Raw genomic sequence first — 25,921 nt, 5'->3', positions numbered from 1 at the left:
TCCCTCCCTCCGTCCCTTCCTTTTTAAACCTCTTTTTCCTCCCAACAGTCAGTAGAAGTCCCAGTGACACATGCCAATTTCCTCTGCCATATCTCACAGCAGAAGAAACTGGCATTTCTTTCCTTTCCAATTTCATTAACCAAATGATGATTTGCTCAAACAAAAAACAAAAACAAAAACAAACAAAAAAACCACATTGTTTTAATATAAAGAAAGCATCATCTGTGTCTCCAGTTTTTTCTCTTTCACGATGTCACTAAATTAAATTTTTTGAAATAGGAGTTTAATTAGACTAGCCCCCACCTCAGAGTCTTCTGTAGCTCAACATAAGATGCAGCACTAAGTTCCTAGCCTAGCATTTGGTCCAGACCCTCTAATCTCACTTCTCACAATTTCTCTTAAAAACACCATAGAAAAGCCTGTATGCATTTTTGCTTCAATACAATAAAGCCATAAGGAGAATATTGGGAAAGGACTGTGTTCTGCTCCTGAGTCTGATCCTCAAGACAAATATTCACAATGCCTTTACTCATGAATCTTGAGTTTTTATCTGATATTCTTAGGGACACACTAACTCTAACATCCCTTCCTAATCCTTAAGAGACACTGGAGTATAATTGTAAGGTCTAAGTTCCTTTGCCTTCAACTTCCTTTAACTCTACTAAGATTTAATTGCAAAGAAAAACAAAAATTTACTACTGTTCTTATATTTCACCTTCAAATTCTAACTCCAAATTTCTGTTCTTTTTTCTATTTATCTCAATAAGTATATTAGACCTGAAATTCTCATGGATGCTTGAAAGGTATTTAGAAAAAGGCCAAGTGTTAGGAAAATGATCAGGTGAAGAGAGCTTTCAGTTCAATCCAAATATGAAGGCAGGACCAACGGATTCACACTTTAGCAAACAAATTTTAACAAGAAAAGACAATTTATACCTCCCTGTGGTCTGATGAACCTCCTCCCACAAAAGGTGAATAAGGTCAGTGTTTGTTTGTCTTGTATCATGGACTATTTTTATTCTTCAAGAAATTTCAATGAGGAGCAAAGCATGCTTAATTCATAATTGCTATTCTATAATCTGGAGTGTTTAATAAAAGACTGCCCCTCCCCTCAGCCCATGCAAAGTTAGCTATATTACTTTATTTTTTAAAATTAATTTATTCATTTTAATTAGGTATATATGACAGAATGCATTTTGATTCATTGTACACAATTGCAGCATAACTTTACATTTCTATGGTTGTACACGATGTAGCATCATACCATATGTACAGTCATACATGTACCTAGGGTAATGATGTCCATCTCATTCCACCATCTTTTCTGCCCCCATGCACTTCCCTCCCCACCCTCCCCTTTGCCCAGTCAAAGTTCCTCCATTTTCCCTGCCACCCTACCCCCTTTATGGATCAGCATCAGGTTATAGGAGAGAATATTCAGCCTTTGTTTTTTGGGGATTGGCTTACTTCACTTAGCATGATATTCTCCAACTCTATCCATTTATCTGCAAATGCCATAATTTTATTCTCTTTTAATGTTGAGTAATATTCCATTGTGTATATATACCATGGTTTCATTATCCATTCATCTATTGAAGGGCATCTAGGTTGTAGCCATAGTTTAGCTATTGTGAACTGAGCTGCTACTGAACATTGATGTGGCTGTGTTACTACAGAATGCTGATTTTTAAGTCCTTTGGGTATAGAGCAAGGAGTGGGATAGCTGGATCAAATGGTGGTTCCAATCAAGAATTAATAAATGGCATGGACTCAAACTAAAAAGCTTCTTCTCAGCAAAAGAAACAGTCAATGAGGTAAACAGAGAGCCTACATTTTGGGAGCAAATTTTTGCCACACAGAATAGATAGAACATTAATCTCTAGGATACATAAAGAACTCAAAACAAGTTAACACCTAAAAACAATCAACTCAATCAATAAATGGGCTAAGGAGCTGAACAGACACTTCTCAGAAGAAGATATACATTTGATCAACAAATATATGAAAAAATGTTCAACATCTCTAGTAATCAGAGAAATGCAAATCAAAAAAAACTACTCTAATATTTCATCTCATGCCAGTCAGAATAGCAGTTTTCAAGAATACAGACACCAATAAATGTTGGCGAGGACATGGGGTAAAAGGCACACTTATAAATTGCTGGTGAGACTGCAAATTGGTGCAACCAACCTGGAAAGCAGTATGGAGATTCCTTAGAAAACTTGACCCTATATTACTTTATTTTTAATTTAGGTCACTGAATGTAGTTCTAGCAAAAGCAGCTGTCTGTAGTGTGCTCTTGATAGAAACTTCATCCAGAAACGCTTACAAACCACATGACTTAAAACAACAAAAGGTGCCTGATACAAATTACAGAAAAAAATACACAGAAAGGTCAAGAGGGAGCACTAAAGACATTCTGAAATAATGGAGCTTATAAGCCTAAGAAATTGAAAACAACAATAAAAGACCAACAAATTTCAGAAAGAGAATTAGGCATGTAAGTGGTATGATAAGGAGAGTACCTGATTTGGAGTCAGAATGCCTTTGTTCAAATGCAGGTTTGCTGCTTACAGGGCATATGCGACACTCACACTAATGGGGGCTAGCGCTATGGTGAGGTGGGAAGCACTGGCCTTGGGGGCAAAATTTAAGAGTATGCAAATAAACAACCTCAACTAACCAAGATGAGTAATATTTGAATGCAATAATTTAAAAGTCGAAACTAATGCAAAAATTCATGATGAACAACATAAAATTTGAAATAAAGTCAGGTTCTGACCTTGCACTGCATGATCTGCCTAACTTGCCTCACCTTAATCCTGGTCCTGTCAGATCCTGTATGAATTTTCATTTTTAAAAATATTGCATAAAATATTGTTTACTCTGATCATAGAGTTTTTGGCACCCCCCTTAAATTCTGAGCCTGAGGGGAGTGCCTCACCCTAATTCCAACCCTATGGAGGGCCTGAGATTTCTCATTTGTACAAATAGCAACAATGAAAAGAAAGAAATGCCACATTCACAGGGCAGCTGTGAAGACCAAATGAGAGCAGCATGTGTCAAGGTACTAAAAGAGGTGAGTACATTTTTTACTATTCTTATTAATAATGAGACTGAATGATGGCATAATAAAACTCCCATAAAATAACTAGCAAGTCGTCCTACTTTTCTCCCCTATTATGTGTCAATTTTATTCTTGGCCTTTCAGTCTCTTATACAGCCCTGAAGCAGCTTCAAGAACACAGTGCCTTATCCTGGAACCTGCTGCCATGGACCAGTGCTGCTCTGAGTGACTGCCAGGTCGGGACCTCACATTGGATGTGTGCGATACCTACTCTACCCACCTTTTGGATTATTATGTTTTGAAAGGAACACGAGTGGACCAGAAAATTAAAAAATGAAATGAAGTGCTAAGATTAAAAAGAAGACTTCAAAGAAATTTCCTATTTGTGACAGGCACTTTGGGGTATGCCTCAGACTTCTGGGAGCGAGGTCTTCTACTGCTTTTAGTGCTTGCTCCAGGTTGAGATGGGGAGTCCTGATCTTGAGGCATTTGTCACAACTCTGGTTATACTTATTTATATTTATGTGACAAATATTCAGAGTGCAGGTACCAAGCATGGGAACTCAGGAGATGAGTAGTAGGCAGCCCTGTCCTCGAGAAGCCACTCACTGGAATATCAGAATACTGAGAGAACTCTACATGGTAGACTGAGGTTTTTACTCATCCAAGGCAGACACCAGGTACTGAAGAGACAGGACAGAGCAAAAGGCAAAAATTGTGGGGAGCCATTCTGACACGTGATTGGGTGACTCCCGTTAAGGGCCTGAGGCACTCTGGCTGTGTCGGAGTTATCCCGACCCTTTCCTGATGAGAGAGCCCATCCGTGTGGGGGTGTACGTAACCACTGACCCTGGAGACCCAATCACTGACCCTGACCTTGGAGTGCAGCCCCCCTCAACCTTCATTGGATGGAATTCTCCCCTGAATCTCTTGTCCCCCCAAATAAAAGGCTACTCCCCGGTGTGTTCGCTCTCTCTCTCTCCTGCTAGCCCAGAGTAATCCTCGCTGCCCTGCTGGGCGGCTTGAGGCGGGGACCAGGGAGGCGAGCCGTCTGGGACCTAGCATTAAAATAAGGTACTGTCTGTGTGTTTTATTTTGATCTCTTCTAACTAACTTAATGCCAGAACCTCATTAATGAAACCACTGCGCAGGCCACGTGGTAGAAAAAATATCTATTCTCTAGAGCTGATATTTGACTGAATTTACTCTAGGGCAGATGGGAATTTTTTTTTAAGCCTTATTCTAGAACACAAGCATGGAGAGTTAGAATGCAGCAGCCAATTAAACATGAAGCCAGATGTAATTTTCATTCTCCTCCTAAGAAGACGTGTTCCATGATCCAGTAGGTATAATTGGGCGCATTCCATGTCCAACAGAGGTCCCTGTAATCGCTACAGAGGGAAATGGACATCTCAGCCTAGATCCTCAAGAAATTGCCATTAAGGTCCTGGGTTTACATTTGGTCACTTTGAATTTTCAAATCCCGGTCTAGGCTTCTTGAAGACAGATGCCATCCTGCACCTTACCCTCTCTGCTCCTTTGTCTGAGTACATAATTATCACCCATTGATTTAATGCAGTGTATGGACTGGATAATATTTCCTAAATAAGTTTTGCTCGCTATACTTATCACTCTCCTGCCACCTCATTTTAAAGTCCCCACCCACCAATGGGACATGAGGGATAGTTCTACATGTGGAGCAAATAGCAAGGCTAACAATCTGGAAATATGCAGATCTGGTTCAAGGGAAAAATAAAAGAGTACTCATCCTTAACGGTTTTCACAGAGGCAACGAATGGCCAAAATCACTGCTACAGTTAAAGATTACCTTGCCTTTATACAATGGCTGATACTTTCCAGGGCTCTTTCAAAACCACAATTTCATCAAAGCTATGTAAACAGGGCCAGCAAGACAATTTCAGAGGAAACTGACATGGAATGAGTCTCACCTAAAGTCACAGCTTACCTGTTAGTTGGGGTGGAGGGGCTAGACTCCACTGTGATGCTCACCCCACTGCATAAGATTGACTGCTGAAAGCATTGAGACCAGGTTTCAAAGACCCTGGCACAGAAATGGTGCATGTAAGCTCTATGCTATTGATCACTGTTACCCAGTGTCTAGAACAATATTTGGCAAATGAATGAATGAGTGGCAAGACTAAGGGACAGTGTGACTCATACGCTTTAGCCATACAGACAGGAGCTTTCATAAAATTATATGAAATTGATTTCACCAATATTTGTCAAAGCTTCTAAGCTGATTTTTCACTTCCTTATCTCACTAGCTTTAAATCAAAGTAGATGCTTTCCCCTGACCTATTTCAAAGCTAATCTTTAAAATCCCTTGGTAATGAAATCTGAAGGATTAAATATTTGTTCTGTAAAAATGTATGATGGTTTAGGACAAGAAAAATTTCAAAGTGTAAAAATACTGATTAAATTTACAGAATTCAAGATACTAACCAAAAAGTCTTTTGAATCTCCAAAGAGAGAATTCAGTTGCCAATATTTTGAAAGCTACTTAAGTCATAAACCCAATTACCTGAAAATAGTATCACAGAGTACAGAAGCCAAATTAAAAAAGTAAAAAAACCCAGATGCTTCAGTGAATAGTAAAGGCTTTATGATAATGGATCTAGACTAAATTTGAACCCCTAACTTCAGTTTTCTGACAGAAAGCAAGCACTTCAGCATATCCAGCCTTCTGAGTTTGACCTCCTTTCCATTCTCCTCCTACATTTAACAAAGCTAAAGTTTAGCTTGCAGAGAAGAGCTCTGAACAGCACCCAGCACAACAGTGATTATCAAAAATGCTACACAAGGGGGGCTGGGATTGAGGCTCAGTGGCAGCGCACTTGCCTGGCATGTGTGAGGCACGAGGTTCGATTCTTAGCACCACATATAAATAAGTAAGTAAATAAATAAATAAAGTTCTATTAACAGCTAAAAATAAACAAAGAAATAAAGTTTTTTTTTTTAATGCTACACAATGAACTTTGGACAATTATGCAAAAAAGGTATAGGCAATGATTCTGTAATGACACTGGACTACTTTGGGGGAGTCAGCACTGATTTCTCTCCCTTTCTTCATTGAAAGGTTTCTTTGTCAGAGCCATTGAACACTTTCCTCTTATGCTTCATTCAACACATTCATTCAATGGTATAATGCAATCACGCTGTGCTTTAAAATATCTCTGCTGTAGGAAATACTTAGAATCAAAGAATTAAAATTATGATAGGAGAGGAGGAGACTCACTTGATCCAAACTCTCATTTTACGGAGAAATTTCAGGCCCGGAGAGGGAAAGTGAATTAACCCTGGTTCAAGACTCAGTACTTGTAACTGAGGGAGCCCACATGACTAGAATCCAGATCCAGTGGGAAAGCAAACACCACCCACAAACTTAGAGCCATATTTAGCCCCAATGGATCAAAGTAGCCTGTTCCACATTGTAACTACCCATTAGCTAAAGTGCTGTCTTGGTAGCAAGCTGCTGCTCTGATGATTTCATCCTTAATTTTATCTTCTTGGTTCCATTCTAGAGAACACATTTCATGTTGGAGTAATGCCACTGACTTAGCCTATGGAATTAGACTCTCCCAGGTAAAGTCACATTCAGGGCCACTCCTTTCTACTACACTCTGACTCATCACAGAGATATCTCCTCCCAGGTTTCCTGATCCGAAACTCAAGTCCAAAAGTAGAGTGGTAGGATGCATTCCAGCTCTGCTTTGACACTGACTTTGGAAACTTTCTAGAACATTTTTTTAAATTTAAGTGCAATATTTTTTGACCATCTTTTGTAGCCTATGTTATATAACACCTTTAAAAACTAAAAACTAGATATTATTCCAGTTTATTTAAAAATTTATTTATTATTTATTTTAAAACTGTAATAATAAAGTTTTTAAAGACTGACAGGTACTGTGTTAACTTTATTACCTTACTGAATTTTAACAACCATCCCCTCAAATGGGATAATTACTATCTCATGTCAAAAGTACGTAAAACAAGGCTAAGTTCATTCTCATTTTATTTTTCCTAGTTTATAGTGAAGGACCGTGAGGTTTGAAGAAGCTTGTCCACAGTCTGTCTAATATAGCTACTTATCGAGTTGCCAGGAAGTGGCAGTGCTAACCAGGACTGAAACCCATATCTAGTTTATTCCAAAGTTCACTATGGTGCACACTGTGAGGCACCACCCACATGCTCTTGAATGAGGCTGAAGGGAGTGCTGCTGGCAGAAATCCCTCTGCTCCTAGTCCCCTGTGTGGACACCATGTACAAGCATCTACCAGCTGGTCGGTAGGGCACAGAGGACTAGTGTCATTTCCTGGATGCAGACTAGCTTTTAAGGGTCATCTGTCTTCAGAATTCCCTGTAGAATAGGCTAAAGCTACATTACCACAGCTCATGTTCTCCCTGTGCCCAATCCTGCTTTCTTCCCTTCCCTTTCCTTCCACAGATTCCAGGAACACTCCCCAATAAACTTCTGCAGGGTAACCTCCACCTCACAGTTGGGTTCCCAGAAAACCCCACCTGTGATATCTCCATTCTTTCCACTCTGCCAGGCTGTGGCCTCAGGTGTTTTATCCCCGACAGAAGAGGCTAGAATACATGAGCTCAGTCTCATTTCCAACTCCAAAACTGCAGTGTGGCATTAAGAAATTGGAGTCAGAAGATCTGATTCTTATTTGTATCTTATTCATTTACTAGCTGCATGAACTTAACCCTGAGACGCATGCTTTCTGGTCTGCAAATAGAATAACACTACCTGCCCTATCTTTCCCTCAAAAGTATTGAAAGCATCAATTTATAAAGTACAAAGCCCATATAAACACAAGCTATTATTTTTATGATGATTACTGTAAATTTGTAGAAGCTGTAATAATATGAGGCCAGCATGGAAGGTCCTGTTGTTCCACAATTTTAGGGAAGACCCAATCAAGTACCCCAGTGCAAACCCATGAGCAGCCCAGAAGAAGCCCACCACTGACAGGCACAGGACTGTCATATCCTCTTTACAAAGCTCCATGAAGAGGACAGAAACTGCCAGAGGACCTCTGAACAGCTGTATTAACACAATTCTTATGCTAAAGAAACTCCAGGCAATCTTCCCAACCTAGTCTTTCCTAGATGAGAAGTCTCTTCCTTACCCTCTTCCTTTTTTCTGCGTTTGTTCACCCGTGGTTTTTCTCATTCTTGACTCCTCTCTAGATCTCTTCATTGTTTTCTAGAGCTCTTACTCATTATTTAAAAACAAAGAAAACAAGCTGCTCTCCAGTTTTACACAGAGTGCCCATCTTCTTGCCTTAAATAAAACTTCATTCTTGTCCAGACTCTGCTTCCTTCCCTGTGGGGGCTATCCATCCTGTCTTCCAAACTTAGTCCAATGGGGCCAGGAAAGGGGAGAAGTGAGCTGAAGGTTAGGATATCTCTTGGACACAAGCATGTCTCAGATGGTTATGAGTACCCAAATGGGGGCTCCAACACCAACCAGGCCTTCTGGGTTCCTGTCGACCCTTCTTGCTTATTAGGCCCTTGTTTCCCCTTCTTTGAAAGGTTATTCTAAAACTGGTCATTCTCTCCAATACAGCTATTAATCCTTGCTTTACTCCTTTCTCTTAGTGGACAATTCTGTCTCTTATTTCACAGGAAAAAAATCAACTGCACACTATGATCTTCAATTTCCATCCTGCTCATAAATTTTATAACTACATTTGTAACTACCCTTACTGTATTCCTTTAAGCTTGAAAGACAGCCCTTGACCCTCTGCCCTTCTCATTCCAGTTAGACATTACTTCATGGGTCAAACTTCATTCTTCTGTTTTTAATCTCTTCCCTTTAAATGGCATGAGCTCCTTGGATCAAAAAAGTACAAACCCATTTTCCATCTCCCCCAAACAATCACTGAGCTGCTTTTTTTGTCCCTTGTCTCTTTCACTGTGCTTGCTTCCCTGCTTCCATTCATGTATCTATTGACATCTACTTTGCCCAGCCAGGCTGGCAGCATCTAAATGACCTCTCTCAATTGTCCTTATTTGACACAGGAGCTCACCTCTCCTCAAAGCTCTTGCCTGAGATAGCTCCTCTTTGGTATTCCTTCAACTTTTCAGATCATCATTCCATCTTTCTTTAGGTTCCTTTCCCTTTAGCCATGTTTTAGATGTCAGGGTACTCCCAGAATTTCATCCTTGGGCCTCTTCTTCTCATTGAACATTCTTCTCCTGAGTGAGCTTGTCCATTAATATTTTCAACTACCACCTTTGTGACCTTGATTGCCAAATCTTAAATTTCCTTTGATTTCTGACTTATGTTTCCAATTGCCTCACTACCTACACAATACAGACTGCTCAAAGCTAACATGTATGTCACTGTTGAACTCGCCGGCTTTGTCACCCATCATACTCCTTCTCAGATTCTCCCTCTCTGCTGTGGTGCCATTGGCCACCAGTGGCCACCTTCAATGGCCTTCGATGGCTACTTAATTGCTGTTTTTGCTTCTAGCCTTAATACCTTTGAATCCAACTTCCTGTCAATGAGGATCTGCCTAAAACAAACCTGATTAGATTGTTCTAGTGCTATATATAACATAACAATAAAAAATGTCAAACTGTCTATACAGCATGCCTTCTCCTGATATGTGAGGCCTCCATGGTGCAACTTTCGTCAATCCCTCTGGCTACATCCTCCCCAGGCTTCCTGCTCCAGCAACACCTGAGTGTTCATGGGCTCCTCATGAACATACGAGGCCGCTTCCTACCTTTCTATTTCTGGCTACACAGTTGTTCCCTCTGCCCAGAACACTTCCCCTGACACACCTGATTAACCTTTAGTCATTTAAAACTCAGTTGGGCTGTCACCTCATGAAGGAAGTCTTCCTTGATAACAAAGAAAGGATTAGGTGTCTCTCGGTGTTCACGTGATATGCAGTACATAGCACTGTCACTGTAATTCTACACTGCTTCAAAATTGTTTGTGTCTACCTCCCTGTTCCTACCAATAAATCACTCCTAAACTCTATGGCTCAATGGTTCAATTATTTTATTCATGAGTCTGCAATCTGATTCTGAGATGGCTCATTCTCACTCTGACATGTTGGTGCTCATTGTAGGTTCCTCTCTGCCCAGGCGTTTCCATAGGGCAGTCTAGGCACCATGGCTGCTGGGTCCCAGAGGATAGGAAGTAGAAGCTGCTAGTGTCTTAAGGCTTGGGCCCCAAAACTGATACTTCGTCTCACTTCTGCTCTGTGCTACTGGCAGGCTATAGGGAAGAACCCAGGGGAGGAGGCAGAGCCTCATCTTTTGATGGGAGGCATATTAAAAAAAGTGGGGGCCATGTTTTCAAACTACCACAATCCTCTATGAGACTGCGAGCTCTTTTAGGATCAGCTGAAAGCATGGTCTGCTGAATGAACAGATTCATTCCTGAATCAAACTGCATTCAAAAAACTTCACGGTCTCAGTCACTTGGACCAAGGAGGCTCATTCCAGACAGCTCAGCCACATCAATCAGCGAGAGGATTTAAGTCTCAAAGGAAATTAGGCTTAAAGTCTCGAGGCATTTTAGAAATGGGAGGAATTTATGAGCTAATCAAATTACAGTCCTTCGTTTTACCAAGAGAAACTGAGGTACATAAACAAAAGAATATAGCAAAGATCATGGGGATCAGTTATATAAAAACGGCAATGATTCAGGATTTGCCACACATGGGGAAGTTACATGCCTTTACTTCCTCAATTTCTTCCTTTTAGCAAGTCAGAGCTAATTAAACCACAGAATCTGAATGAGCATTCTTAATTTTCTTGCTTGTAAAAGGGAGCATTATTGACTTATGCAAACTGGGTACAATTTACAGCTATCACTGTAATTTAATTATTTGATGACGCACCCCATGTCTTCATGAAGTGTCCTGTGGCACACTAATGACTCAAATCCTATGCACTGACATGCATCCAGCCATTAAACAGGATATGAAAGGATGCATAAGACCTTTGTTTTTACACATCTTCAAAAGCAGTAGAATGAAACACAGATGTGAACAATAGGGGTATTAGAATTCAAATTATTGAATGTAATTAATAAAGTCAAAGGAAGTCAGATAATTTGATACCCATAAGGATAAGGCCTAATCCTAAAAGGTGAATTTTGATGGAACAAAAAATTTATAAATCAGTCTGCAGAATTAGGAGACATGCCTAGTTACAGCCTTTAGAAATATGCACTGAGAGAACCACTCATTCTCTTGTAGGCTTTATGAGGAGCTTCTCAACCACAGGTAATCTCATAGGAGGTATAAGGGCTTTGAATTAAAAAAAAAAAAAAGTGAGAACTGTAAATTAACCAAGTACATGGTAGCATTTTACCAAGTCAACGTAAAATCCATTTTCCCCAGAAGAAAAAACTTGCTTTTCTAAGAATTCTTCTTGCACAGTGGAACATTTAGAAATGGAATAATAATTATCTTGTGAATCAGACTGTCTATATGACTTCATCTCACCCTTTCTGGAGGAAAGGCACACTACTAATTTAGCAATTCCATAATAAAGATAAGTCACATGAGATAATGGTGTTGTAAGACACAGCAAGTGGGATCTTTATAACTTTATCTGCACTCCCTACCCAGTGTTTATGCAACTGCTACTTCTCATCTAGTATAGCATCTGAGCAACTATGAACTTCCCTGGAATAGATCAGAGTTAAAGTAGAAAGTAAAACAAAACAAAACAAAATCAAATAAAAAAAAAAAACCCTCATAATCTATGAGAGATACTGCAGGAATTCCCCAAACATCCATCCACAAAGATTGCATCTTTTTTGCTCAGAGCTAAAAGAAAGCCTGCCTTTCAGGGTTAAATGTTATCAACTAGTAGTACTTTGTTATGGCTCTAGCATGATCCATGCTTTGGGCTAAGCATGACGAAGTTCAGAATCTGTGTATACCTACTAATTTAAATTCTCCAGCAATTAACACAGTTCAACATCCTTCAAGAAAGGCAACATAAAGCTGGCTAAATGTACAAAAGCTCCCATCATATTTGCCTATAGTATTTTAGATATAAGCTAGCTTTAGCTGAAGAGGATGGCAGTACCTTGAAGTGGGAAGGTACTATTTCCTATCTGAAATATCAATATAGAATGTAATAATAGCTAGCACTGAGAGCTTGCCATTTCCGAGGCACAGTGCGAAGTAATTTACACGTACTATCTCATTTAATCCTTACAGCAATCTTAAAACATAGGTCTTATTAATCCATGTTCTACAGGAAAAACAAATCAAGGTTAAGGAGATTCGACCCAGAAACACAACTGGTAGGTGAGCAGGATTTGAATGGCTCTGGCTTTGCTCTATAATTTGAATTCTTAACTCTTCAACTGCCCACTTAACATGTAACTATTGATTTAATCTATTCTATGTACTGCTTAAATAGACTATAAAAGTTAAACATGTACTTTCATTATAAAATAATTTAGGAATAGATAAGCATGATTGGTTTTTAAGCTGTCAACTGCCAGATTCAAACATTCCTTCATTTCTAAGACGCCCCATTGTTTTATGCACTAATAAGAAAAACAGTGCTGCCATTTATGATCTCCTTGATAAACACCAATTTTAGGGATATTCAAATATGAAAAAATCATGTTGTTAAGCTAATGGAATACCATGCATGTAATTTTGCCTGTCTGCTCCTCATTCTACTTTGAACCATCCTTTCCAAGTCTCATAGATTAGCTTCATAAAAACAGGTGGACCCACGATCGGATCTGCCCTGCATGCTGAGTACTCCTGCCCCTGGGCACTCTGCTCTATTTGCAACACTTCAGCCATCTCCTAATGGCATCCCTCAGGACACTTTTCAGCTGATTCTTTCTCTAGACTCCAGACCATCTTTGATAGGTTTACCTCCAAATTGACAGTGTTAAAATCTCTTAAATTCAGCATGTTAAAAAGCCTAACTGTAAGTCCTTTCCCCTTTAGGGGTCCATTACCTTTGGTGCAACATAGTACAGTGTAAGTGTTGAGAAAAAAGACTTGAGATGATAGGTCTAAGTTCCAATCCAGCTCTGAAACTTGGCCTCCTGTTGGCCCTTGGATCACTCTTTTAACTTTGCTTAAAAAGCCTCAGTTTCTTTTATCTAAAAAGTGGTGTTAATAAACATAGCCTCTGATGGTGGTAAAGATATTAAATCAGCTATCTATGAAAGTAATTATCAAGTTGTCTGAAGCATACTAAGCATTCAATTAATGATTGCCATTTCTGCTATCATTAATTAATGAGATCCTCTTCTGCCCAAGCACTTAAGTTGGAAATTCAGAAATATCAGTACATCTACCTCTCATTCAAATTCCTTATCTACTCAGTCACCAAATTCTGATGCTACTGGAAGAAATACCATGTCTTACGTAGTTTACAAACTAACTTTACCGTCTTTTGCATTAACATATTAGCAGCTGAATATATTCAAAAGTCTTTCCCATTTAAAATCACAGTGGCCTATAACATCAGTTTCTGTTGTTTCAAGTAGTATCCCCATCCCATGTGTCTCAGAAACATGTTTTCTTTTTGAAAAGATTTACATAGTTCTTTAGTTCATTTCTGGGCATTTTGTGTTATTGAGAATTCTGACTCCCCCACCCCTGCCTTTCTGCCTCCACATTTCACTTTCTAAAATGAAGCTATCAACATCAGTCTGCTTTGTCCTGTAACTGATCATTCATCTTACTCCCTTATTATGAAAACAATATATTTTTACTCTACAAACTTTGAACATATAAATACTATTTCAAATCACTTGTAATCCTGCTATGATAGCTGCATATATATTCTGCTAGATTATTTCCCATATGGTACATCATAAATTAAAATCTATTTTATAAAGATGAACCTTATTGTACATGCTGTTTTTTACTGTTACCTTGTAAACATTTAGAATGTGTAAGCTAATATTTATGCTAAAATTAAAATTGTAATAGACTGTCAACATAAACATCATATTTGAAGATCAGAGTTTTCAAATATAAAATATAAAAACAAGGGCTGGGGGTATAGCTTAGTAGAAGAGCACTTGCCTAGAATGTGCAAAGTACCTGGCTTATATCCCTAGTACTGCAAAACAAATAAGTGAAATATAAAAACTAAGAAATGGTTAGAGGACACAGGACAAAATAGATGAAAACAAGAAGAAATTACTGTCACAATGATATGAAAACAAATCTTACTTCATAAGAATAAAAGGGAAAGAAGTAAAAGTGGGTTTTTAAATTAAGAAATGTTAAGTTACAATAAAGATATAATAACCTTTTTATAGCGTGAACATTTCTGCAGCTATTTAATCAATAGGGATACATTAACCTTATTAGACTGTGACAGCATCTCAGTCTTTTTTGGATTAAAGTAAAACCAATAAGGCCAGAAACATCTGAGAAGATAAAGAAGGGCATGATGGTTTTTAAAAAATTAGATTCTGACCATCTTTATACTTTCATACCCAAAAGCATACATATAAAATAGTTATTTCTCAATCTTTGTTTGTTCATTTTTGTGGTACTAGGGATTGAAATCCAGTGGTGCTCTACCACTGTGCTACATCCTCAGCCTTTTAATTTTTTATCTTAATTTCTCACTAAGTTGCCCAGGCTGGCCATGAACTTGGACTCCTCCTACCTCAGCCTCAGGAGTTGCTTCAATTATAGGTGTGTACCACTGTGACTCACAATGTTTTAAAATGTCCATGCCATCTTACAGAAAATTAAAAATCTTAGGCCTGACTTCAATGTTTGAAACTTAAAACAAACAAAAAACCAACCCAACCTTAAGATATTAAAGCAATGTCAGAATGTGGATTTTTTTTTTTTTTTTTTTTTTTTTTTTTTTGCTTAAAAATGTTGATCATGTGCTACCAACAACACAAGCAAGGAGCCCCAGTTGAGACTCTTGCTCTCTGACCAGTGAATGGTGTGGAGGAGAGCTCAATGTGGGCCAGCAGATCATACTGCTTTGTTTTCACAGCAGAAAATGGAGGAAATCAGCCTTGCAAATGAAAGCTTATGACAGGAGCAGGTGGCATTCAAAGTCCCTTGACTTGTTTTGGAGTAAACAGGGAAATGTTTTACTCAAAAATTTTTCAAAATGATTTTCTGGAAGTTATTTTGTCAACTCAATGAACTTGAGTTCTAAATCCTTCCCATGAAGATCTGCTGACAAAGGTTGCAGCTAGGTAAGAAAAGGAGGAAAGAGGATTTTCACTGTGAAGTTGGAAGTGACGGCCCAAACATATACTTCAGTTAAATTTCTCCCCTCCCTGATTATCTCAGAAGACTGTTTTTTGAGACTCAGTTGGGATAGCACAATGATTAGGAAAGTAGGCTCTGGCACCAGACTGTGTCTGAATCCTGGTTCTGCTAATTACCTGCTGGGTGCTGGAGGGCAAGTTACTAGATCCTTTTGTGTCTCCATTTTTTCCTGTAAAATACTATCTGCACCTACCTCCTTGGGTTTTTCAGTACTACAGGGGTAACACATGTAAAGCACAGAATATCTGGATGCACCTGAAGAATGATAGTGAGTCTTATTAATATATTGGACTTCAACTGTAAAAACTTAAAACAAGTTATGATGTTAAGTTCTATCCCTTTTAGTTTCAGCTCTTCGTATATAAAACCTTCAAATAAATTCTGCAAACATGTTAAGCTCTGCCAAATGATTGCAGTTCCTTTTGTTGTCTCCACACTATCCATCAGTGCATAAATCTTTACAAGCACATGTTCTTTTGACATAATTGAAAAGGTCTAAGGAAAAATTAAAGTAACATGAGCATCCACAGATTATTTCTTCTTGTAGTTTGCTTTGAATTTTTAACATTAAAATCTTCAATTCCTCTAGAAAATACCTAAATATAAAATATATTTTTATTAAAACATCTAACAAATTACTTCAAGAATTTTTATTTAATTCATCAACTTTTTCTCAATGATTTGAAAATGTTGCACACAACATCTTGTGAGCTTATTATTACAATGGTATTTAGGTTTCACAGAGAAAATTACCATCACTTTGGCTAGGTTTCACAGAGAAAATTACCATCACTTTGGCTCCCTGCTGGCTCACCAGCCCCCAGAGCAATAATGCTTTGGCTCACAGCAATTAGTGAGTGAAAAGGGTGTCCTATAGATCTCTTGATGTGATTACTAGGGATTTTCTAGTGATGAAGGAATACTGTATTAGCAGACAAATCTTAACTGATCATGTTTGTGATTCTTTCAATATGTTGCCAGATTTTATTTGCTAATATTTAATTAAGATTTCCTATAAGTAGTTTTAAAAGAATAATGTATTCTTAACTTTTAAGAAAATGAAAAAAAATACAGAATTTGGTTGTAATATAGTAATTTGACTATAGCTAACAATTCTGTATTAAATACTTGAAATCTGGTATACGGTTGCCTAAAATTCTATAGTAAGAGTAGCACTCCAACTTTTCCCATTTTCTGTTGTCTAAGATATATTTTCTTTTTTTCATTTTTGGTACCAGGGACTGCTTAACCACTGAGCCACATCCCAGTCCTTCTCAGTTCTTATTTCAAAACAGGGTCTTGCCAAGTTGCTTAGGGCTCTGCTAAATTGCTGAGGCTGGCTTTGAACTTGTGATCCTCCTGCCTCAGCCTCCCAAGCCTCCAGGATTATAGGTGTGCACCATCACACCCTGGCTGAGATATATTTTCAATCTTTCAATTATTACTATTCTTTTAAAACATATGCCTCTAAAACATATGCCTCTAGATCATATTATGGTCATACTAAAAAACAATTAGAATTCTATCTTTTAACAGATAGAATTAAGAGAACATGGTGGGCTAGGGATGTGGCTTGCCTGGTGCACGGGGCACTGGGTTCGATCCTCAACACCATATAAAAATAAAATAAACATATTGTGTCTACCTAAAACTAAGAAATAAATATTTTAAAAAAGAGAGAGAACATGGTAGACACTGTGCAGTGATAAATATGCTTGGTTTTAATTTTAAATTGTATTTTGGATTATACTTCCAAATGATTTCTCTTTTCCCACCCCTTGACAATACTGATTAAAAAGTTTTCTCCCCACTCTCTTAGACACACTGAATAAGTAGTCCCCCAACATATTGAGAAGTTTTTTCCCTTATCTCTTTAGCCAACAAAGATGAGTACCTTGAGAAGTTCATCCTATTTTTACTCTGCTACTACTAAACTTTAAACTTTCTTTATCCTAAGTTCATTGATGCCAATAACCAAAAAGTATTCTGGGAGTCTCCTTGGAGTCTTGTCTTCATCTTCCTGCCCAGCTGTTGAGAAACAACACCTTGTAACTACTGATCCCTACTACTGGACTGCTATATCATTCTTTTTTGAGGAATCATTGGTCATTAGCATTATTGCTTGCCACAATGGTAATAACTGCTATTCATAGTACATTCTATGCCATTTTAAAAAAAGACTTTTTTATTCTGATTAATTACTTGGTTGGCTCCAACATGCCTTTGCATATATACATACATATTTTTTTTCAGGAGAAATACACATAAGTGGGATATTCTGTGCATCTTTTAAGGTCAATGATGATCTTTTTGTTGCCCTTTCAAGAAAAGATACCTCAGTTGACTGAGGTAAAATACTAGTATAACCCTTTCCCCCTCTAATGTTTCTGGTGATATTCAGCTACTTTTAGTCTGTAGTAGCATTAGGTAACTGGATACAAATTCATTCTTTTTCCTTTTAGATAATCATTCCCTCCCTTACTCTACCCTACCCCATCCTCACACAGATGAATGCTTATGATTTCTTTATCTTTGAAACAGAACAATTTTGTTAGAACACATTTGAGTGATTCTTTCATAATTATTAACATCTTTACTAAGATACAATTCATATATCAAATGTTTTAAATTTTGGGGGGGTCACCCATAGCCCTGATATGAAGAGTCATGGTTTCCTTGTTGCATACTTGTTTTCATTCTGAATACTGTTACTGTTGTTGGACTTCGCTTCTCTTGTGCTCAATTTTTCATTTAGAAATTGGAATACATGGAATTCTGGACTGACCTCTAATACAATCTCTAATTCATTCCCTGTTTAATTGAACTTCCACCTCCTCACCCAAACCAGTAACATCTGCTCACTTAGATTCTACACATAACCAATATTGAGAATTGAGAGCATTATGACAAAATTTTGTGGGCTTTTTAATCATTTGGGGTCAGGCAAAAGAAAAAAAAATGTGAGCATAGCTTGAATATTCCTTTCTGGTATACCACTGTGACCCACAGCCAGCTAGCAGTGTCCCTTCTGCAGTTGGTCTGACCTTGCCAAGAGGTAGCCAGAGCTCTGAGCCATTGCATGGGTATGCGTTGAGCTGTGAGTAGGGGCATCTCTTCTCTAGTACTTGGGTAACTGCCAGAGGCTCCAGAAGCTTCAAGATATGCTCCCTTTCCTATCACAATAGTGCTGCAGTTCACCCAGGTCACCAGCTTGCTCAAGCAAGATGAGGGGGTATCAGTGAGTGCTGGGCACTAGTTCTCCATTTAGCATGAGATGAGCTCCATGATGACAGGTTCTCACTGGAACCAAGTTCTGTGAAGCTAGGCATTTGCACAAGGCCATTTCCTAGCTAGCAGTGATAGGAACTTTTTCCTATTAAAGTCATTCAGAAAATTCAGAAACTGGGGCTGGGTGGTAGAGGTGGGGGTGAGCCTGTGAAGTTTACCAGGTAAGCTCAGCTCGTCATCTTGACCCACAAGCCTACACCACGCTGTGCACAGCCGTCAGTGGCTGCCCTAGGGTGCTCTTCCCTTTCACTTCACCGGCTCCATCGCAGAGCAACTTTATCTTCTTTACACTGTCCTGTTTACCCAATGTTTTTTTTTTCTCTCTTCAGCTTTGCCAGGTCTGACCCTCATGCCCTGCTCTCTTCTCATTCTGTGTACGCTCCCTGGGTAATCTCATCTACTTCTTGGCTTCAACTGTCATCAGTATCAGAGGTTCTCAAACTCCTCCCCAGAACGTTGCTTACATAGGAACACACTCTCATCAGGAACCTCTCTCTTCATACCATGATTCCCCACCACATGGACACTCTGACGTCTCAAAGGGGCATTTACGGCTTAAAGAACCATTTCTCATGCCTGAAGATCTTTGGTCTGGGACATCTGTCTGCTCTGTCATGCAGAGTTGATATGTCACCATCATCCGCTGAGTTATATACTCTAGGAACTTGAAAATCACTGCTACTAGACCCAAGTGGATCACAAACTGACTAAAATAAAACATAACACCTACAGACACACACACACACACACACACACACACACACACACACACACAGGGATCTGTTTAATGATTTCAAGCCTCTGTGGTAAAATTTTACCGAAAAGGGACAAGAATCTAAGGAGTCAGAGGTCTGTAGGATACTGAAGAAAAAGATGATGTCAGAAAAAGGACCTTAGAAAGACAACAAAGAAAGTAACCTCTGCCTACTCTGCCACCATACAAGGTCCTTGGAGCCAGTTTACACAGGGCTGGCTTTAAGGCAAAGGATGCAAAGGATGCAGATCTAAAGACAGCATAATTCTGAAATTGCCCTGCAGCTTGTCCTCAGGCCGCCCAACTTCAGAAGAGACCCATCCCACAGTCTAAAATCCCTGTCTAGCCCTGTCTACACCATGACCTTCAACAGAAGGAAAGAGACAAAGAAAAAGGCAATGCAGGGAGGGGTGGGAGGATCACAGTGGGTCAGACACTCGTTACCTATCAGGTGACTCTTTCTCTGGCTCACCTTACTCCTCTGTCTTTATTTATGGTACAGTTTTAAGTACTGTCCTACTTGCAGGAATTTGGACAACACAGCACACACCTTGCTAAAATGGGAAAGTATAAGTTCTAAAAAATACATGAGTTTTGAGAGTTCGACGTACTATAAACGGTGAGCATATTCATCCTTTCCCTATTAATTAATATTTATTGAAGTAAGACATTGTTTTTTTTTCTTTTGTAAAAACCTTTTTAATTTCTCCTATCAGCACATAATATACTATAATGTTCCGTTTGCTTTAAAAAATGCTAAGTTTGTGTCACAAGAAGCTGTTACTAATCCACTAAGATAGGACAGTACTGAGATTTTCCTCTCAGAAGAGGTGACAGGCTTGTTTGAAGAGTCTGGATGCCCTTAGCCCAGTGTCCACCACAGTAGAGTCTACTATGCAGCTATTGATCTTGCACCAAGGCGTCTCCTTGTGAAGTACATGTTGCTGTTAGATGAGGAAAACAGGACCCTCTTCCTCATTAGCATCAATTTCATCCAAGGCCAAAGGAAAGCCACAGGATTGGAAATTTGGCCAAAGGGCCTAGAAAATTCATGAGCTGGTTAATAAGCATCTTAATAACCAGGAATGGTCTAAATTATTTGCAAAGCAATTCAGCTCCATATCATTATTAGTACACAAGAAAAGTTCTGTAGCAACACATAGGGATTCATATGCACCAGTAAGCTCATGGGGTCTTAAGCTCATGCAAATCTGGGTTAAGCTCAGTAAATCCAAGATTTGCTGCAGGATTCTAATTATATAAATAAATAAAAGTGAGATTGTTAAAACAAGTTTTAAAAACCTAGTTTGTAAAAAATAAATCTTTTCTAGAGTCTATATTTACTTATCCTAAGTTTTTTTTTTGGCAAAACCTCATCTACTGTTAAAAATATCATATATTTATGCATACAAATGTGTGTGTGTGTGTGTGTGTGTGTGTATCTAATATGTATATAAACAGGATCGCTCTGGGTAAATTCCTGCGAAATTTAGTGACTGTTTATTATGGCTAGAGCTGTGAGGCAGCAGCAGAACAAGAAAGAAAGGGGGGGGAAATGGTGTTTAAGTCCCATACTAGTAGTGCACTAATTTTTTTTAATAAGTTTACACAATATCCAATTAAAAAAAAATCTGAGATTCACTTAATGGTTGTAAGGGTTTTGTCCTGTTATCTACACTGTCAACCTTTCTTGGTAAGACACTGATGTATTAAAGACACTGATGTGTTAAAAGATTTATTGAAATCTGGTTTAAGTGCCGTGACAGATAAGCCGAATATATTACAGAGAACCTGTGTTCTATTTTCTTCTATAATATGCATGGGACTTGAAGCTCTTTCAAATACTACTGGGACTGTTTTGAGGAAAAAGAGACAGATGAGAATGGAAGAAAAAAATTCTATAACCTCGTTCATTGCCTGCTCTACTTGCATCCTTATCCTTAATCTGGTCGAACTCATTGTGTCTTCCATCTTCTTTAGGTTTCACTGCTGCAAGAGAGACCCAGGTTAGGAAGTGACTTGAGTATAATGCCAGGATCAATGCTGCAATGGGATGAGAGCCAGAAGAGGCTGGTGAAGACAGGACTGGCAATGAGTATCGGAGATCCTCAGAATGTGGCATCTCCAACACATGTCTCACTTACTGTGTAGGGGTAGAATTTGCAAAAACCAAACAAATAATACTCATCTAAAAGAAAGGGGTCTATTGTCATCAAGATAATAGTACTTAGTACTCTCTACGCAAAATGTGCACTTATTAAGTTCTTAACACGTTCTTCTGGGAAGACTCATTCTGGTGCATTATGGGATGAACAGGAAGCATGGTGTGTGACAATGGGGACAGGCATCACCTGGGAAGTACAGAGTCCATACCAATAGATGGCTACAAGATAGTGTTTACCTTGATGAGCTTTGCAGACTCTAATACTCGATCTCACTGACTGGACTCAGGAATGCAGACTCATGCTAACAAAACTCACAAAGACACTGATGTATTAAAAAAAAAAGATGACTTTATTAATTCATAGCACACAACATCTATGTCAGCCTGATAGTGGAATACCTCCTTGGGAAAGCAAATGATATGAGGAAAGCTGGGGAAGCTGGCTGCACACAGAGGCAGAGCTAGTGCAATGAGAAGAATCCCAGAGAAATGTGGCAAGAGCCTCTGCAGTTCTCTAGAACAGGGCTGTCTGTTTGCCAGGCACACGGGATGCTGGCCTTGACCTGGCAGGTAGTGTTGGACTGATAGTGCTTTGTTTGATACCATACAATTTATATTAGAAAAGCTTTTGTTTTTCTTTGCATGCAGAGAAAGCACTCTTTTGATGAAGAGTGTGTGTGTGTGTGTGTGTGTGTGTGTGTGTTTAAGATGACAATACCCTCAATAGTCAAATCTTACTGCTCAAGGTAGGTGTGTGTGCACACATGTGTGTGCAGACGTGTGTATAAGACATCAATATCTTCAACTAGGTTATAGTCAAATCTTACTGCCCAATGGGTGTGTGTATGTGTGTGTTCCATGGTATGGGGAATTGAACCCAGGGCTTCTTCACACAAGTGCTCCAGCGCTGAGCTACATCCTCAGCTTTTTCTTAAAATTTTATTCTGAGACAGGGTCTCGCTAGGTTATCCAGGCTGGTCCTGAACTTTTGATCCTCCTGTCTCAGCCTCCTAGCTGGGATTACATGTGTGTACCACCACACCCAGTTCCAAGATGTCTTTTAATCTCTTAAGATCACATCATTTCTTTTCTTTAATCTATTAGGTATTCACTTCTCAGCTTAATGATTTTCAGAGGGTATTTTTGTTTCCCTGCTTTTGGGGATCAAGAAGGACACACCACATGGTGGGCTCCACATTGGCCTACAGTTCCACAAAGTGCTGGTTAAATTCAAATCAACCTATATTTACTGTGCCAACTTTATGCCCACTGCTGTGCCAGTACAAAATAATAATATAAAGTATAACAAGAGCCTCTAAGAAAATGTTTTATCTGCTGGATGCCTACAGCCTTTTGTTCTTTGTAAGGGACACCTACTCATTCATTTTTCACTGGTATTCCAGACCCTCTACCATGTACCAGGATTTTCTAGGTACAAAAACCCCCAAAGATAACTATAATACTGTACCATTCCTTTTAAGAGCCTATGGTCTAGTAAAGAAATGATACATTTAACAAACAAACAGTACTGTTTTATGGTGGAGGGGAAGAGACAGAAGTCATATCTTTTTAAAAATCTGATTCTAAAAAAATATAAGAATAATGATTATTCAAAAATTTAACTGAAGGGACATAAAGGTGTAATTTCCTTCCTTCTCCTTCCATACCACTTTTTATCTCTGAAGAATGACATCCACTTACTAATGGAGTCAAGTTTGGTACATCCAGATTTTTTTCTATGTTCATGAAACACACATTTATAAATGAATATAAATACAGCTTTTTACATTTATTATATAAATGTGCAACATTTTATATACCCCTACTTATATAATATACAAATACGTATGCACCATTTATATAATATGCACATATGCATGGAATCACACTGTATACATGTATTTGGAAACTTCTTTTACATTGAATTATTTGTTGTAATCTATAAATATGTACAGAAAAGTACACAAAATACAAATGCTTAGTTCAGAAAATAATTCTTTTATATCACCACCATCAGGTCAATAAAAAGAAAAATTGAGGAACTCTCTGTCTCCCAGCCCCAAATCATTGCATTTATGGTAATCATTTCCTAGCTTTCTTTGTAGTTTAACTACTATGAGGAAGAAAAAGTTCACATTTACCAGGATGGGCAAATGCCCTAGGGCAAAAGCACTTGGGTTCTGAAAGCCTCTCTGGAAGCTCACTTTCTTTCAGATTTCAGTTTTTAATTCTGTATCTTTTTATGCTTTCTTGAAGTTATTTCCCAAAATGAAATGAATGTTAATGTATTTTTATTTTTAAAATTCCAAGCTATTTTTGTACTAATAGAAGAAGGTTGCCCTCCTTCACCCAAGTGGGGAGGGCTGTGGGCTGGGAGTGAGAGAGATGGAGAAGATGAAACTGCCATGCTGCCCTGTGGATATTTTCTTATATCATCAATAGTTTCAATTATTTTCAGCAAGAAGATTGTTCAAATCACCTCACTGCCATATTTCCAGAGAATATCTGTATCACTTCTCAATTTCTTTCTTGCTTTAGAGTTATAGTAATAAATGAGAATTCGTATCTACTTAATTGTAACTCCTTAGTGATATTAAGAAACAAACATCTTTGATTTTCCACAGTATGAATAGTGAATATACAATAAAGAAACAGAGTAAAGAATAAAGGAATGGAAAAGAGAATGAATAGGGAGTTACTCTTTTTCCTTAAAGAGTTTCCATTTTCTTTTTTAAGACAGAGAAGATGTATATACATAAAACAATTTAACATGGGACAGTCTAGGGCAATAAAGATACAGTTTAAGTGCAATAACATATTCACACTGATTTCTGATGTATTGTCAACTGAAAAAAGAAAGTTGTAGAATGGTATGTTTGTATAAAACACATATCTACATATCCATCTCTCCATCTGTGCCTGTGCCTCCTGTGTATGTAAATGAATATGCGCATGATACACATGCCAATGCATATTTAAAAAAATTTTTTTTAGTTGTTGTTAGACCTTTATTTTTTATTTATTTACATGCAGTGCTGAGAAACTAACCCAGTATCTCACACATGCCCGGCCAGTGTGCTACCACTGAGCCATAGCCCCAGCCCCAGGCCCTATGCATACTTTTGTTTATGCATAAAGGAGTTATTGTAAGACACATAGATGGACTAGAACTGGGAATTCAGCAGAGCTATCTTTTCACTTTCAAATATCCTACATAATATTTTTTACAACAAATATATAACTTTAACATTAGGAAAAACAAATTTACATTCACAGGAAAATACATTAAGTTAAAATGAGAGGACAGTATGGGTGGGGGACTGGGGTGGGTGAACAAGAGTGATATTTTGAGTCGAAATCAGGCAAGAAATGAAATCGATACCCAAAAAAGACCTTAAGGAAGAATATCTGGCTCAGACTAAGTCCAGTTCTCATGGAAGAAAGATGATTAAATGGCTAAAACAGAGTTATAGCATAAAATATGGAACCCTATCAGTATTAAGAGTTTAATCACTGTTTTAATGGGAAATAGAAGTCATGACAGGTCATTTCACAAGGAAGTAACATGAGGTAATATGAACCTTATGGAGTAGTTTGTGTAGGACGAGATATAACATGTGAAAATCCCTGGTAACTTGTCAGAAATTATAGGCTTTGTTAAGTGAGTTATATTAAAAAGTATATTTTGGGGAGATTACCTTGATAATCTTGTACCACAGGGGAGGAAAGGCTCAGAGCAAGATCCCTCAACTGCATAACACACTTGAGAGAGCTTGCCCAGTTCTCACAATTTAAAAAATGCAGACACTGTCTGACCTCACAGGATGGTCTGTAATTCCAGCTACTCAGAAGGCTGAGGCAGAAGGATCACAAGTTGGAGGCCAACCTGGGCAACTCAGCAAGGCCCTGTTTCAATAAAGAATTTAAACAGCTGGAGATACAGCTCAGTGTTTGCCTAGCATGTTCAAGGCCCTGGGTTCAATCTCCAGTATCACACGGTGGCGGGAGATGGGAGGGTTCAGGGGGATCACAAAAAACAGTAACAAAACTAAGCAAAAAAAGAACTGGTACCGTGGTTGCAGGAACGGAAAAGATGAAGCCAAGAGATTTTTCTAAATAAGTAATCAATAAGGCTCTACTTATTGCATGCAGGGCATGAAAGAGGAAAAGGCAAAGACTTCTAGGCTTCCCGTAGGAAAACGATGGAAAGGTGATATCTCTGACAGAGCCAACCCATATTTGTGATCCACAGTGTATCTGGAGTCATGACAATCTTATCACCTCTGTTAGTCCCAACATATAACCCTCCCCACTTTTCATCACTCGGGTGAAGACCAATCAAATTGCATTAG

The 25,921-nt window shown here is 38.5% G+C and overlaps 1 protein-coding gene across 7 annotated transcripts in view; it reads right to left on the bottom strand.

The window, feature by feature from the left end:
* Nucleotides 1-25,921, bottom strand: part of NSMCE2 (NSE2 (MMS21) homolog, SMC5-SMC6 complex SUMO ligase) — a 228,313-nt gene that overhangs the window by 83,834 nt on the left and 118,558 nt on the right. For 2 of the 7 annotated variants that reach the window (XM_081266880.1, XM_081266883.1), the window contains exon 5: nucleotides 21,311-21,394. The exons of 3 other annotated variants lie outside the window; for them this stretch is intronic. In XM_081266880.1, the coding sequence (XP_081123006.1) occupies nucleotides 21,311-21,394 (84 nt within the window). Of the gene's footprint in view, nucleotides 1-20,116; nucleotides 20,446-21,310; nucleotides 21,395-25,921 lie in introns of those variants that run through there. 2 more of the 7 variants (XM_081266881.1, XM_081266884.1) reach the window with 2 other exon arrangements.

This window comes from Spermophilus citellus (genome assembly GCF_964194105.1).
Source record: "Spermophilus citellus genome assembly, chromosome: 14".
Lineage (NCBI taxonomy): Eukaryota > Metazoa > Chordata > Mammalia > Rodentia > Sciuridae > Spermophilus > Spermophilus citellus.
Note: the sequence above shows the minus strand (reverse complement) of the source record. Positions and strands in the feature narration are given on the sequence as shown.